The following is a 15,952-nucleotide window of genomic DNA, read 5'->3' as shown; positions in this document are numbered from 1 at the left end:
AAAACCTCATACAACTTGGTTATGTAGGCTTTCTATTAGGGTGAAAATTTTAAGAAATTGATTCAATTATGATTATGTTCAATTTACTAGCATACCAAAAACCTTGGTCGTCAGCTTTACTGGTCTCATTTCTTCTCCAAACCTGTGAACATTCAAAAGGAAATATATTTCTGGATATTGACTTGCAGCATTATAGCACAAAGCCATGTAATGAATGTGGAGGTGGAAAACTACCTTTTGATCCCTTGGTCAGGAACCAGGAGCCATTTAGCTGCAATAGTTCGTATATATTGCATGAAAATTTTCCCATAGTTGTTTAAATGTTATTTTAACTCGTGACAACTCACATCAAGTAAAAGAGAAAAGTACCTAGATCCTCAATATTTGGAATTGTTGCGGATAAAGCAAGGAAGCGGACCTGAGCCAGAGGATTTAATTTCAATTTAGGATTGCAAGAAACAATTTTTATTCTGCTAACAATTGCTTCAAGGGCAGCTCCACGTGGATCATTCAGCAGATGAACTTCATCAATTAGTAGAAGTGCTATGTCACTGAAAAAGCTCAAACCACCACCTTCTATACCATACCGTGACACTGCATCAAATTTCTATTCATTGGAAAGTGAAGTTTAGCCACCTCCTATAGTGTCAACAAATCAGTCATAGTGTATGTATGTGCATAAGCATGTGTCTGCATGTCAGTCTGCAAGGAAAAGTAAATGCTTCTTGTGGCTCTTGGGATTGGGCAACATGTGCATAAACTTCATAAGTCATGATTTTATTGAAATCCATGTGCATATAATATTTCAAAGATGAAAAAAGAAAAAGCAAAGTACACTAAAGATTTAGTATCTTGATCTACTTATGTTTATATAACTTTCATTTGCATACTGACCTCTGGAGTGGTTAGAATAATATCTGCTTCATGTATATTTCTTGAAGTGTAAGACTCACTGTCACCTGTCAGCTCCAGGCAACATATCCCCCATGGTCCAAATTTCTGATTCCAATCACGGAGCTTCTCCTGAACTAAAGCCTTAGATGGGGCAATATAGATCTTGACACCAAGTGAGAAGATCAACATACCAATAATTAGTTAAGGACACATATTAAAATACATATCAAATTGTAAGCTTCATATGATTGACTGATTCACCATGCAAAAGCTTCGGTTGTTTGTTATGCATCAATAGTACATACAATATAAGTCTTGTTTATGGAAAAAAAGCATTGTGTATACACAAACTAGGAGAAAGAGAACCTGTCTACAGAATTTACCTTTTGTTGATCTCAAATCAATACTAATCCTAAGAATGATTACTATGAGAAACGTTTTCAGTGCTGGAATCTTGTGGGAAATTACTTACTGTTTTAAGAGATCCCTTAACATGTATGAATCTTCCATCAGTTGATATGGACTTGGATAGAAGCCTCAAAATGCAAAGCTCAAACAGTACTGTTTTACCACTTCCGGTTGGAGCAGAGATGACCATGTTTACATCAGAGTGGAAACAGACAGGAAAGCATTCACTCTGAAGTGAATTAAAATATCTGTATGCAACACAACATAGAGATTTCATAATTATGTTATCCTAATAAAAAACCCTGTGAGACCACTTTGTTTAGGTGCATATTATTTTCCAACCCGTGACTATCAGAGGTTTGAAATTGGGTCTATGAAGCACAAATGTTATCATTGACAACGGAGACAACACTGAAATTGACACGTTGACACCAGTAAAAAATTTCCAAAATGATTTAATTGAATGTAATCAAGGTGTCGGTGTCAGACACCAACACACATCTAACATTCAGACACGCTTTCAATCAGAAGTGTTGGTGCTAAAGAGAATTGTACAGAAAAATCATCCATTTTTATGGTATCTCACAACGATACCTGATAAATAAGCCCTATCTCTTGCATAAAAGCATGTCAAATATACAAGTTATAGAAGCTTTTATGATACAGGTAGGTTAAAAGCTTCGAAGCAGCTATGTAGAAGCAACTTACTAATACTTTACATAAAAAATATGTAGTACCTGAAACTAAAACATGATTGAAATGGTGGAGGCAAATCGAACATGGACTTCAAAGAATATGAATCCATAATCAAGATGCTGAATTAACTAAAACAACAACAGGTTGACAACAGAACATCAGTTCTAAAGTACGATATCAACAAAATTAAATAAAACATAAAATATAATTTATAAAGTTGCATATAATCAATCACTATTTATCCCAAGTAATTTTCATACTATAGAACTACATAGTTTTAATTCAACCTCACTGTTCCTTTCTCGTTCGCTCAGTGATCTTTTGCATTACCTATCAAAATAAGTATCACCAAATCTCAAGATGGAAAATATATTTCGAATTGTAAATCCAGTAGGAAACCCTTTGTTTTTAGATTATTCAGTTCCTCATAATCCGAATTTGAGCAGAAAATAAGAAGAAAAAAAAATCATATCAATGCAGAAGATTTGGCACCATTACTGAATTTGGAAAATCAACGATGAAAATAGAATATAGACATGGAGAATTTGAGATTTTTCAAAATACACATTAAACAAAATGTGAAAGGAGTTTTGCATCGGATTTCTGAAATTCAGAAGCAGATTTTCACAAGCGTGCTTTGATACCTGAGAGAGGAAGAGGATGCAGAGGGATTCTTCGGTGTGTTTGGAAGAGAGAAAAAGGAGAGGAAAAGGGATTGAACGAGGGAACTCTCGGAATCGAGTGCATAATACTAACAAACAGAAAATTCAAAAATTGATTAGAGTGGTATTTATAGTATGACGGAGTCATCTTGCCGGGAAAACCACCAAGAGCGTTGTGCCTTGTGAATTGTGACTTGTGTACTCCTTTCACATTTAACAAATTACTTTCTTTTCTTAAATAAGTCTTTCCATTTTCTTAAAGGGATTATTTTTTTTTCACAATATTATTGTCCTATACGAACAATGTTACGTTCTCGACAAATCATAATCAACATTATTTTAGATGTAATTATGCTAGAAAAATTTATAGATTAACTATGATATATAAGTTAAACATTTTAAATAATTTAACTGATAGTATAAATTTCTTTTTACAGTAATAGATATATATATATATATATATATATATATATATATATATATTTTATTTTGGTATTCTTTATAGGAGCAATAAAGGTGTTTTATTTCTATATATAAAAATGGTATTATTTTCTTTTAAACATTAGTTAAATTTAATTTTAATCTCTCCAAATTAGAGATGGAAGAAAATATATCGACGCATAAATTTTGCGATGGATACATCATGCGTAGTTTAAGAGATGTTTATAAAATAAAAAAAAAATGAATGAATATTTTGACTACGGTTAATTAATAGATACAAAGATAAATGTAAAGATTTCATTATAATATCCGCATATATGAGTAACAGTTAATAAATTACTAAATTATAATAGATTTTGCTCATCTGATAATGTTTAATATTTTTATATAAGTTCTTATAAATTATAATAAATGGTGGACACTTTTTATTCTTATAAGTTCTTTGGATAAGTTTAACTATTTTCCTAATGCATACATACCTATATTATAGAATAATCTTAACTATCCTTCTTATTGTTGCATATGTTTAGAAAAATTTTTCTAAATTGAAATTGTTAAAATTTTATTTGTAATATAATTGTGCAAAGTAGATAAGTAATTTTGTGTTGATTTCAATAAAAAAATATTTGTTTAAAAAATGTTGATTATGAATAGATTATTAATGATTTTGCCGTAAAAAAATATAATGAAGATAATATTCAAATATTAAAAATGGAATTGCTATTAGTATATGATGCTTCTACCACATGTTCGGATTGATAGATTATTTTAACAATGTTCAAATCAATAGATATTTTATATAACTACTTTATTGTAATTCTATTGTAGTTTTGAGTTGATTTAAATTTTTCAATCTTGATTTTATTATATTTATAAATGACTTATGAAAAGAATAAATAATCTGTTTAAAAAAAAATATGACGTAAAATTCAAATTTTGTACATGGCACCTAAATTTTTAAAGACAACCCTATATGTAGATGCTTATTTTCATCTATACTCAAAACTATTTTTTATTATAAGTTACATCAAATCATTCAAAAATAATTGTCACATTAATATAAATTCTTTATTTCATAGAAAGTATAAATTCTTATCTATGTATATTAATGTATTTAATTTTGAATGAAATTGTAGTTGGACTTTATTTAAATATGATACTAGTAAAATATATATGTATTTGTTCGGGTTTGTGATGTGTGGTTCAATATATCAAATCCATATTACATGAATGATAAATTTATATTGAATTATTTATCTAACTAAATGACAAATATATATATTTTTTGTGCATAATTTATATTGTAAATAACTATTTTGTATTATAATCTTATTTTTATGTATAGTATATGTTCAAGACCTACTACAAAATATAAGGTTGAAATAATCTTATTTTTATGTATAGTATGTTCAAGACCTACTACAAAATATAAGGTTGAAATTATTGATTTGTGAAAAATAATTTTTTTAATTAATTGAGTAATCATGAATACTTTATTTTGTGTATAGTTTATATTGTTAAATTATAATTTATGTATTATAATATTTTGTCCCGTGTAAATGCATTAATTTTTTTTCTTCACATTTTTATCTAGAGAATATTCAAGACACTCACTGCTATATGTACATGACAAATATATGTACTATGTCGATCTATAAAGACATTCTAATGCTTTGAATGTTGAATTAAATGTAGTGTTAGTTGTGTATCATCTAATTTGAAAGGAGTTGGCATACATCACCATATATATGATTTGGTGGGACTTCTACAGCCCTTCATTGAAGATGAGTAGTTGTTTTCTACTATAATACTTAATTTGGTCTTCTTCTTGTAGAAAGGTTAGGTACTCATTGTACTCTTATTAATAAAATTTTGCTTATCGAAAATAAATGTATGAAATAGAGACTCATTTAAATTGATGCATTCCCTTTACATGAAAAAAATCGCAGAGATATAAGTTGGAAAGTATAAAGTAAATGCATTAAAACGATAAAATTTATATGGGTATAAGAATATATTAGAGTATATAGAGAGTTTAGCCTTTTCCCTTGTATTCTTTTTAGGCCCTCTTAGTCTATTGAGTAACTAACTTACTATTTAGGTAGTTAATTCCACACAACGCCGTGTCACGGTCAACTCCGGAAACCAAGATTACCTCTATTTTGTGGACAAATTACATGAATAGTACTATATAAACATGCATAATTAAACAATATCTCAAACGCATAAACATTCATAAATAGTAATAAAAACTCGCAAGTTTTAATCAAAACATACATTTAGATACCAAATATCATCATCCTCTTAATAAGGACATAGAATGCATAACCAAGGAAGGATGCATAGAGGATATTTAAGGTCTTGAAACTCCAATGACAAGAGCGAGGTCAAATAAGGCAAATGAGGTTCTAAATAACTTGATAACCACTTTATTTGAAACAAGTGAAGTAACAATGTCAATTACAAGGAAGAAAGGTTTGAACTGTAATTTTCCTTTTTAAAAATTCCTGTTAAAAACTCAAAGTATCTAACTCAAGATTGATCTTGGTTATAAACGAAGAACGTTCTTGGTTAGTGAAAACATACAATTTTAACTTATCTATATAGTATATGATTAGAAGATAAAAAGTAAATAAAGATAATGAAAGAGATATCACATAGAGATGTATCTTGGTTCATCCAAACACGGGTTACATCTAATCCTCACAATTGTGAGATTTTCCACTAAGTGCTAAAAGCAAGATCTTTCTTAGTTTTTACACAGCTTTTATAAATCAATCTTGATATGTTACAAAGTATTATCTTTAAACCTAGAAAAGATTTTCACATGTTACCTTTTAATCTTTAGAAAGGATTTTTACACATTACCTTTTAATCGTAAAAGAATTTTTACAAATTACTCAAACTTTTTCAACACAATAGTCTTGAGTTACCAAGTGATGATTTAAAGAGATTGGTAGAATTTAAGTATGTTCAACTCGTGATTGAGATTAGATTCTTAGCTTAGAACTCACTAACATTGATTTTAATATCTAGTTAAGAATATAACTGGATCTTTGAAATGATTGAGAAGCTTTAAGAGATTTTGAATATGATTGTATGAGTGATGTATTGTTTTGCACTTAAAGCTCTGATCTATCCTTCATCTCAAGGCTTCTTTTATAGACTTCAAGAGTGCTTATGACAGCTCATTTGACCGTTGAGAATGGTCCAATTGTCATGTGTCAGTAAGTGGATAAGATCAACCTTAAAGTAAGAATGTTCTTGTAAACCAAGAATGATCTCCGTTTTTGCTTTGTGATCAGCTAACTTTTCATCTTAGCTTGACAGTTGTCTTAAGTGATCTCATGCTTTGAATCACGTGTGCAGGCTGTTCAAAAGTACAACAGAGGTGTCATTTCCATCCTGTCAGCTTTATACATCATGCTTGCATAAACTTGGGAAATGAACTTGCTATATGAATTATCAAGCATAATCTTTTGCCTTTGAATCTTGGAGTGATTCTTACATTGGATTGATCCTTGTATGTTTCTGGTGAAATTCTGGAGCGGATTGCAGATCTTGGATCTAATCTTTCTTTAAAGAATCTGATTATTCTTGTTATTTAAGGAATGTGGAGAACGTTCTTCCCTTGAGAATGGACCAATTGTCATGTGTCAGTAAGTGTATAAGATCAACCTTAAATCAGTAATGTTCTTGCAAAGCAAGAACAATCTTCATTTATGCTTTGAGGGTGATGAGGTTTAAGCTTCTTTTGATAGTTGTCTAAAGTGATTCCCTACTTTGTATCACGTCTGCAGGCTGCTCAAAAGTATAGCTGAGGTCCAATCAAGTTTGTCAAATTCGTACTTGATGCTTGCTCAACTTGGAGAAAGATCTTGCTTGATAAATTATGAAGCATAGCTTTTGCCTTTGTTCTATTGATTGATTCTTATACTGAAATGATCCTTGTATATTTTTGTGAAATTTTGTAATAGATTGTAAATAACGGAACCAGTCTTTTTAAGAATATGATCATTCTTGTTATTTTGGACCTATGGAGAACGTTCTTCGTTTTACAGAATTATATCAATAACGTTTTTCGTTTCTTTAAATGAACTTGCTTCTTTTTAATATGATGTTCCTTGAAATGCTTAGTACCTATCTTTGATTAACACGCTCAAACACACATGTTAAATACCAAAACACATAATTTCATTAATACATCAATAATGTTTTAGTCATACACATGGTTCAAAAAAAATAAAAATATATAACTGATCATACAAAAAGACTTCTGAAAGACTTAAAATATAAAAATTACTCTCCCCCTTTGTCATGGAAAAAAGGAATATAAGAATATATGTATATAAATCAAAAAGATAACGATGTGGAAGATCCTTCAAAGGATGAAGAAAGAGATGATTGTGGCATTTGTGGAAAAGTTGGAAGAAGATAAGGTATAGGAGGCTCAAGACCTAGCTTTGGAGCAAGCTGGTTAACCGTCCATTCCCTCGAAATGGCATGCTCTTTGTCATGATGAGTTTGTCTAGCGATTATAGCTTAAAGAGCAGCAAATATTTTGGGGATTTCCCTGTAAGTTTTGGTTGTTTCCTTCTCCATCTTTGTTCTTTTGAAGAGGCGTTGATCATTTTCGTTGGGGGTAGATTGAGGATTATTCTAAAAAGCGGCTACAATGGTGCAAAAAGATGATAAAGTGGCGAAGGATGTGTTAATAGGAGGAAGGGATCTTACTAGAGTGGTGTGATGAGGTACTGATGGACCAGGAATGTCTAAATCTGGAAAAGCCAGATATTGACTGATTCCAAAAATGGAGGAGTTGGTTTTTTGGGGTGACACGAAAGTTGGTAATATCAGTGAGTTTTGTTGAACTTGAAGTGGAGGACACATATCACTTTGAAAAATTTGATTGGTGAGATTTGATATGAATGAACTGCATGGGTTCCCTGATCAAGTGATGAATTAAAATTTTGTGGAATAGTAGGAAATGGGGGAATGTTCTGTAGAGGAGGAGAACGTTCTTGATTGGTGGGATGTTTAACATTTTGTTTGACGACAAAGTAGCGGGAAGATCTTTTGCGTTTAGTGGTTCGTGAAGTGAAGGTAGCTTTAGGAGATGGTGGGATGGATGGAATTTGTTTCATATGAGACATGTTTTTGGGTGAAATTTTTGATATTTTAATGCGGGATGATCCGGTCATCAAAGGGATATTAAAATATCTAAATATTTTTTAGAAAACCATATCATATGGAACAATGTTTCTCTTGTAGTGTTTGTTGATGTCAGCAATCATGTGTTGGATGATAAGATGAGGTAGATTCAATTTCTTACAGTGGAGTAAATGATAGATGACTAAAGCATCATTTTCAGAAACATACTTATGGCTACCACAGTGGGGTAGTATTGAGTGTTGACTGATGCTATTGAAAATCTTTGGAAGGGGTTTGAGATCTACTGAAAAAAGAAATTTGTGGACCCATCAATGAATAACTGTTGAAACACTTCTTCTTTGGTAATGTTTAAGGTTGGCCCAATAATTTGTGGACCCATCAATGAATAACAGTTGAAGTTTTCTCCAATAATTGTTGGTCCTTCATATGACAGTTGAAGGATATCAGCAAGAATGAAAGGATTCAAGCATATTTCAATGTCTTTTAGTTTTGAAACAATGAGTGATTTATCTACAAAGGCTTCAACTTTGCAGTAAAAGGCTCGAATTACTCAAGATAAAAAGAGTAGGAGATTTGAAGGAAATTAGTCCATCCAAGAGCATCAATATGATGCTTGATGGAGGTACCTTCATATTGGATGTTTTCAAAAATGAAAACTTGACCAATGCATATTGGTCTTTGAGCTCATTTGTCATTGTAGAGTTTCTAAAGTTTTGATGGAATAAGTGGTGGAATGAGGATTTTGGAAGAGAATGGTTTGGTAGAATATTTTGTGGTTGTTGGTTTTGAAGAATTTGTGGGTGTTGGGTTTGATAATTTTAGTGGAAGGAGAACGTTTTGGGTTTGAAGTTTTCTTAGTAGGTTTTTTTGGGTTTTTCAATTTTTGAGAAGCCAAAAATTGAGAGAGTGTGGAAGAGGATTTGGACTGAGGAATCTTTAGTTTAGTTTGGAGGGAATGGATTTGGGTGGAATCACCTTGGAATGGGATTTTTAAGGTGTTGGGGGTTTTTAAGGGTATGGAGGGTTGTGATGAAGGTGTATTTTTTTTTGTTTGGGAATTTGTGGTGATGACTTTGGTTTAGAATCATCATTAGAAATTGTGTAGATTATGGAATATGTGGTTTTGTTTTGGAGGTGTCAATACTTGCCAAGATTCGCATCGATCTTCGTTTAGAAGATGAAGTACTCGAGCGAGTGTTGAATGATTTTCCAAATTGTGGTGGAGCCTAACTTATCGAGGGAGTTGTGCATTAAAATAAGGGTGGAAGAATGGTGGAGAGAGGAGCGAGTGTAATATATGGAGGGATAGACTCTGAGGATGATGACAGGTAGTCAGAGAAGGTTCTCTCTGAAGACGAATGTGGGAGTGTTGGTCTGGGTGGTGGTGACAGTGAACGAGTCGGTGATGGTGAAGGAGATGGTAATGGAGTTCTTGAATGAGGATTCTTATGAGCAACTGCCTTCGTACGCACCATTTTTTAGAAAATGAGAGGTGGGAATGTAGGAGAAGGAGAGATGATTTTTTGCAGAAAAAGTGTGAAGTTGTTGTTTTGTGGAGAAAGATGAACGATTTTGAACTTTTGCAGATGGTTTTGAGAGGAGAGAGTACCACACGTGGGATTTGATTGATAGGGCATACATTATTGGGAAGGAGGAGAGTGGAGATGAGGTGGCAGTGATAAGCATGGATAGCCGTTACTTTTGACAAGTGAAAAAAGGTACAATTTCAAAAAGCTGATTTATAAACTTCCTTATGATGAAGAAACGAAGAATGATCTGGAGTCATGTGTTAAAAACAAACTTGAATGGAAAACATTATCCTTTATGACCAGAATGACCTGGTTTCAGTTTTTAATGATTTTTAATTAGATTTTTTTATGATTTTTAATCTTTCTTTGATTGAATTAAAATTTTCTTCAACAAGAGGCTTTATAAATATATTAGCTAGCTGATTTTTTGTATCAACAAAGATTAATTCAATTTCCTTTTTATTCACATGATAAAATAATTTTTTATTTCAATATGTTTAGATCTAGAATGCTGAATGGGATTTTTAGAAAGATTGATGACACTAGTATTATCACAGTAAATTGGAATATGAGAATAACTTACTGAAAAGTCTTCAAGTTGATTTTTGATCGATAGGACTTGGGAGCAACAATTTGCTGTTGAGACATATTCAGCTTCAGTGGTTGATAGAGCAATTGTGTTTTGTTTTCTGCATGACCAGCATATTAATGCTTCTCCTAGGAACTGACATGCACCACTTGTACTTTTTCTTTCCATCTTATCTCCTGCATAATCACCATCAAAATAGGCTACAAAATCAAAATGACGGAAAATTCTTTTTACAGTAGTTAAATGGAATTCTTTTGGTGAGGATTGAAACCTAGCACATAATCGTACTGCATAAAAAATATCAGGCCTACTTGTAGTTAAATAAAGTAAAGAACCGATCATTTCCCTGTATTCTTTTTCAAAAATGGGTGTTCCATTTTCATCATTGTCTAATGAGAAAAATAGATGCATGGGAGTAGTCATAATTTTGGCTTCCCTCATTTTATATTAGTTAAAAGATCTTTTATGTATTTTTCTTGACATGTGAAAATTCCATCTTTGTGTTGCTTAATTTGCAATCCAAGAAAATACCTAAATTCTCCTATCATACTCCTCTCAAATTCACTTTGCATGAGATTCGAAAAATCCTCGCACATTTTATCATTAGTTGATCCAAAAATAATACCATCGACATACACTTGAACAATAAGTAAATCATGGTCACATAAAAAATGGAACATGGACCCACCAAAAAAGTCAACTGTCAAAATATGTCATATATACAATCATCCCAAAAAAAAATAAGTTTCATCGTAGTTTGTACCTACTTGTTGATTATATCCTTGAGCTACAAACCTTGCTTTGTTTCATACAACCTTATCTTCTTCATTCAACTTGTTTCTGAATACCCATCTTATTCCAATGATTGTTTGATCTTGTGGATATGGGACAAGAGTCCAAACTTCATTCTTTTCGAATTGAAGAAGTTCTTCCTTCATTGCTTCTATTCAAGATTGATCAATTATGGCTTCTTTGATTGACTTTAGTTCTATTTGGGATATCATTGCCATGTTACTGTTGACATCATCTTTAAATGACATACTTGTTCTGATCCCATCAGTTGTATCTCCAAGAATTTGATTTTAAGGATTATCACCTATTATTTTCCAACTTCTAGGAGGAGTTTGAAACGGAGATTGCTTATCAATCTCGTTTTCCCGGAGAACAATCTGTTGTGGCTGTCCAGATTTTTCTTCTTCCTCGTTATCTCTTTTTCTTAAATCAATGTCATCAAACTCATCAAATAATACATGCATGCTTATTTCAACAGTTTTAGTTTTCAAATTAAAAATACGATATCCCTTAGATTCGGTTGAATATCCTAAAAAGATAGCATTGTCTGATTTTGCATCAAATATTCCTAAGTTATCTTTGTTATTCAAAATGTAGCACTAACATCCAAAGATCTGAAAATATGAAATGTTTGGTTTTCTATTTTTCCATATTTCATAGGGTGTTTTTGTTGATTATCTTTCTTATTGATACACGGTTCAAGATGTAACATGAAGTGTTAATAGCTTCAACCTAGAAATACTTTTCAACATTTGATTCTTCCAATATTGTTCTTGTCATCTCTTGTAATGTTTTAGGGTTCTTGTTGAGGAATTCTTGCACAAGATAGATTATGAGAAATCCCAAGTTCATCAAAAAATGTTTTAAAATAAGAATTTATGAATTCTCCTCCATGATCACTTTTTATAGAAATTATGTTAGATTCTTTATCATTTTGTACCTTTTTACGAAAAGTTTTGAAAGCATCAAATGCATCATCCTTCTATATTAAAAATAGAACCCATGTGTATTTAGAAAAATCATCAACTATAACAAACTTGTATTTCATACCTCCTAGGCTAGTGGTTTTGATAGGACCAAAGAGATCAATGTGAAGTAGTTCAAGAGATTTTTTAGTTGATACTAAATCTTTTGAATGAAAACTACTCTTAACTTGTTTACCTTTTGCACAAGTTTCACATATTTTATCATTTTCAAAGTTTATTTTGGGAAGTCTTCTAACAAGATCTAATTTTGATAAATTTGAAACTGTTTTCATACTCACATGCCCAGTTCGTTTATGCCTTATCCATTTGTCTTTGTTAATGGATATGAAGCATGAATCAACTAGTAATTCTTCAATATATAAAACATAGAGATTTTTCTTTCTAGATGTAGAAATTAAATTCTCACCAGAGTTTGCCATCCTAACTTCGCATATGTTTGGTTTAAATATAACTTCAAAGTCATTATCACATAGTTGACTAATGGTTAGAATATTATGTTTCAACCCATCAACATATTGAACATCATTAATTTTAGCAGAACTTTCTTTACCTATGGTACCTTTACCTTTGATTTTTCCTTGATCATTGTTCCCAAATGTTACTGACCCTCCATCCATTTTAATGAAGGACATAAAACATTGTTTATCTCATGTCATATGTCTTGAAAAACCAGTATCCAAGTACGTTGGCATTTTCTTGATATTTCGAGAACTAATTTGTATTGGATGTTATAGAATTTTTAGGTATCTATTTGGTCTTGGTTCATTGAGGGTTAGATTTTCCTTTTATAGTGGATTTTTTAAAATAACATTGTGATTCATCATGTCCAATTTTTAAGCAGAAAAAACATGTTTTTGCTAAAGAAAGTTCTGGTCTATGTCCAGAACGTTCTACCTTTTTGAAATTTTGAGAAGAATGTTTCGGTCTGTTTGTAGAATGTTCTTTGGATTTAAGTGACCCTTTTCCTTTAAATTTTTCATCCATTTTTTTTGAAATAATAGGCATATTCTAGATGTCTAATTTTTTTACAATATGAACATCTTGTTTTACACTTGTCATCCTTTCTTTCAGGAACAAAAGGATTTTCATACATTTTTTATTTTTGGGTTATGTCAAAGCCAAGTCTAGCTTTGTCAAATATCCATACTTGCGATCCCATGATTTTTTAAAATGTTTTGGGGAATTTCTAGGGAATTTTGTTATGATCCTCTTTTGCATTTGAGAAGTATGTTGGAAGCTCTTATGCATGAAAATTGTATGCAAACATAGAAAAATGTGTTTTATATACAAATCATATAGTTTTTCTTGGTTCTGTTATTATCTCACAAAGAGTGCAGGTTGATCAAGAGAAGGTGAAAGTTATTCAGTAGTGGCCAACTCTTAAGAATGTTATAATGGAATAAGAAGCTTTCATGGCATAACTAGTTTCTATAGGAGGTTTGTTAAAGATTTTAGCACATTAATTGCACCTTTAAATGAAGTGATTAAAAAGAATGTGGGATTTAAATGGGGTGAAAAACAAGAGCAAGCATTTGCTACCGTCAAAGAAAAATGGACTCATGCACCTATTCTTTCATTGCTCGATTTCTCAAAATATTTTGAAATTGAATATGATGCATCAAATGTGGGGATAGAGGTTGTTTTGATGCAAGATGGGCATCCTATTGCTTATTTTAGTGAGAAACTTAATGGTGTTGTTTTTAATTATCCTACATATGATCAAGAGTTGTATGTATTAGTGAGAGCATTATAAACATGACAACACTACTTTTTACCAAAGGAATTTGTAATACATAGTGATCATGAATCATTAAAGTATTTACAATTATTCGACGAACTAGATTGTCTAAGAACCAAATTGGATTAAAATAAACTTATTAAAGACCAAAATGATCTAAAACTTTAATAAATTGAAACTAGTGCATTTATTAGACGAACTACATTTACTAAGAACCAAAATGGACTAGAATAAACGTAGTAAAAAAAAATGACAAATTTAATCAATTGAAACTTGTATAATTATTGGACCCACTACATTGCGTAAGAACTAAAATGGATTAGAATGAACCTATTAAAGACCAAAATGACCTAAAATCATAATTCATAGAAACTAATGCCCTAATTACACGAACTACATCGACTAAGAACCAAAATGCACTTGAATAAACGTAGTAAAAACTAAAATGACCTAAAATCATAATCCATTAAGACTTATCCACTCATAGAAGGAACTACATTGCCTAAGAACCAAATTGAATTAGAGTAAACATATTAAAGACCAAAGTGACCTAAAATATTAATCCATTGAAACTAGTGCACTTATTAGGCGAAGTATATTGACTAACAACTAAAATGGACTTGAAAAAACCTCGTAAACACCAAATTGACCTAAATTATTAATCTATTTAAACTTATAGAACGAACAAATTGCCTAAGAAACAAATTGAATTTGAATAAACATATTAAATACCAAAATGACCTAATATCTTAATTCATTGAAACTAGTGCACTTATTAGATGAACTACATTGACTAAGAACAAAAATTGACAAGAATAAACCTAGTAAAGCAAAAAATCAAAATCAAAATGACCTAAAATCATAAGAACTAAAATGACCTAAAGCAAAAAATGAAACTTGTCCAATTATTGATTCAACTACAATGCCTAAGAACTAAAATGGATTAGAATAAACATTTTAAAGACCAAAATGACCTAAAATCATAATCCATTATAACTAGTGCACTTATTAGGCGAAGTACAATGACGAAAAATCAAAATGAACTGGAGTACACCTCGTAAACACTAAATTGACCTAAAATTTTAATCCATTGAAAATAATGCATTAATACCATGAACTACATCGACTAAGAACCCAAAAGGACTTGAATAAACATAGTAAAGACACAAATGACTAAAATCTCAATCCACTGAAACTTATGCACTTATTGGAGGAACTACATTGCCTAAGAACCGAATTGGATTAGAATAAAATTATTAAAGACCAAAATAATCAAAAAAATTAATCCTTTTAACCTAGTGCACTTATTACACGAACTACATTAACTAAGAACCAAAATGGACTAGAATAAACGTAGTAAAAATTAAAATGAAAAAAATATATAATCAACAGAAACTTGTGCAATTATTTGACCAATTACATTGCCTAAGAACTAAAATGGATTAGAATGAACCTATTAAAGACGAAAATGACCTAAATTCATAATCCATCGAAACTAATGCCTTAATTACACATATTACATTGACTAAGAACCAAAACGGACTTGAACAAATGTTGTAAAGACTAAAATTATCTAAAATCATAATCCCTTGAGACTTATTCACTCATTGAAGGAACTACATTGCCTAAGAACCAAATTGAATTTGAGTAAATCTATTAAAGACCAAAGTGACCTAAAATATTAGTCAATTGAAACTAGTGCACTTATTAGGCGTAGTACATTGACTAACAATTAAAATGGACTTGAATAAACCTCGTAAACACCAAATTGACCTAAATTATTAATTAATTTAAATTGAGGCACTAATTACACGAACTACATCGACTAAGAACCAAAATGCACATGAATAAATGTAGGCAAGACAAAAATGACCTAAAATCTTAATCCATTGAGACTTATTCACTTATTGGACGAACTACATTGCCTAAGAACCAAATTGGATTTGAATAAACCTATTAAAGACCAAAATGACCTAATATTTTAATCCATTGAAACTAGTGCACTTATTAGATGAACTACATTGACTAAGAAAAAAATATATACT

General features: G+C 31.0%; 1 protein-coding gene across 11 annotated transcripts in view; it reads right to left on the bottom strand.

The window, feature by feature from the left end:
• The window catches only part of LOC101504570 (DExH-box ATP-dependent RNA helicase DExH17), a 14,054-nt gene extending 11,195 nt beyond the window's left edge, over positions 1-2,859 (bottom strand). For 5 of the 11 annotated variants that reach the window (XR_012162415.1, XM_012713318.3, XM_012713320.3 and 2 more), the window contains exons 1-7: positions 2,643-2,859; positions 2,040-2,126; positions 1,367-1,550; positions 895-1,056; positions 370-607; positions 235-271; positions 96-142 (exon numbers count right to left, since the gene is read on the bottom strand). Coding sequence is in view for 10 of the 11 variants with exons in the window: in XM_012713318.3 (XP_012568772.1) it covers positions 96-142; positions 235-271; positions 370-607; positions 895-1,056; positions 1,367-1,550; positions 2,040-2,107 (736 nt within the window). In the remaining variant the exon portion in view is untranslated. Of the gene's footprint in view, positions 1-95; positions 703-894; positions 1,057-1,366; positions 1,551-2,039; positions 2,127-2,642 lie in introns of those variants that run through there. The other 6 variants (XM_012713319.3, XM_073366635.1, XM_073366636.1 and 3 more) reach the window with 6 other exon arrangements.
• Positions 2,860-15,952: the final 13,093 nt, after the last annotated feature.

Source organism: Cicer arietinum, chromosome 3 (genome assembly GCF_000331145.2).
Source record: "Cicer arietinum cultivar CDC Frontier isolate Library 1 chromosome 3, Cicar.CDCFrontier_v2.0, whole genome shotgun sequence".
Lineage (NCBI taxonomy): Eukaryota > Viridiplantae > Streptophyta > Magnoliopsida > Fabales > Fabaceae > Cicer > Cicer arietinum.
The sequence above is the reverse complement of the archived record's forward strand: the minus strand, read 5'-3'. Positions and strand labels throughout refer to the sequence as shown.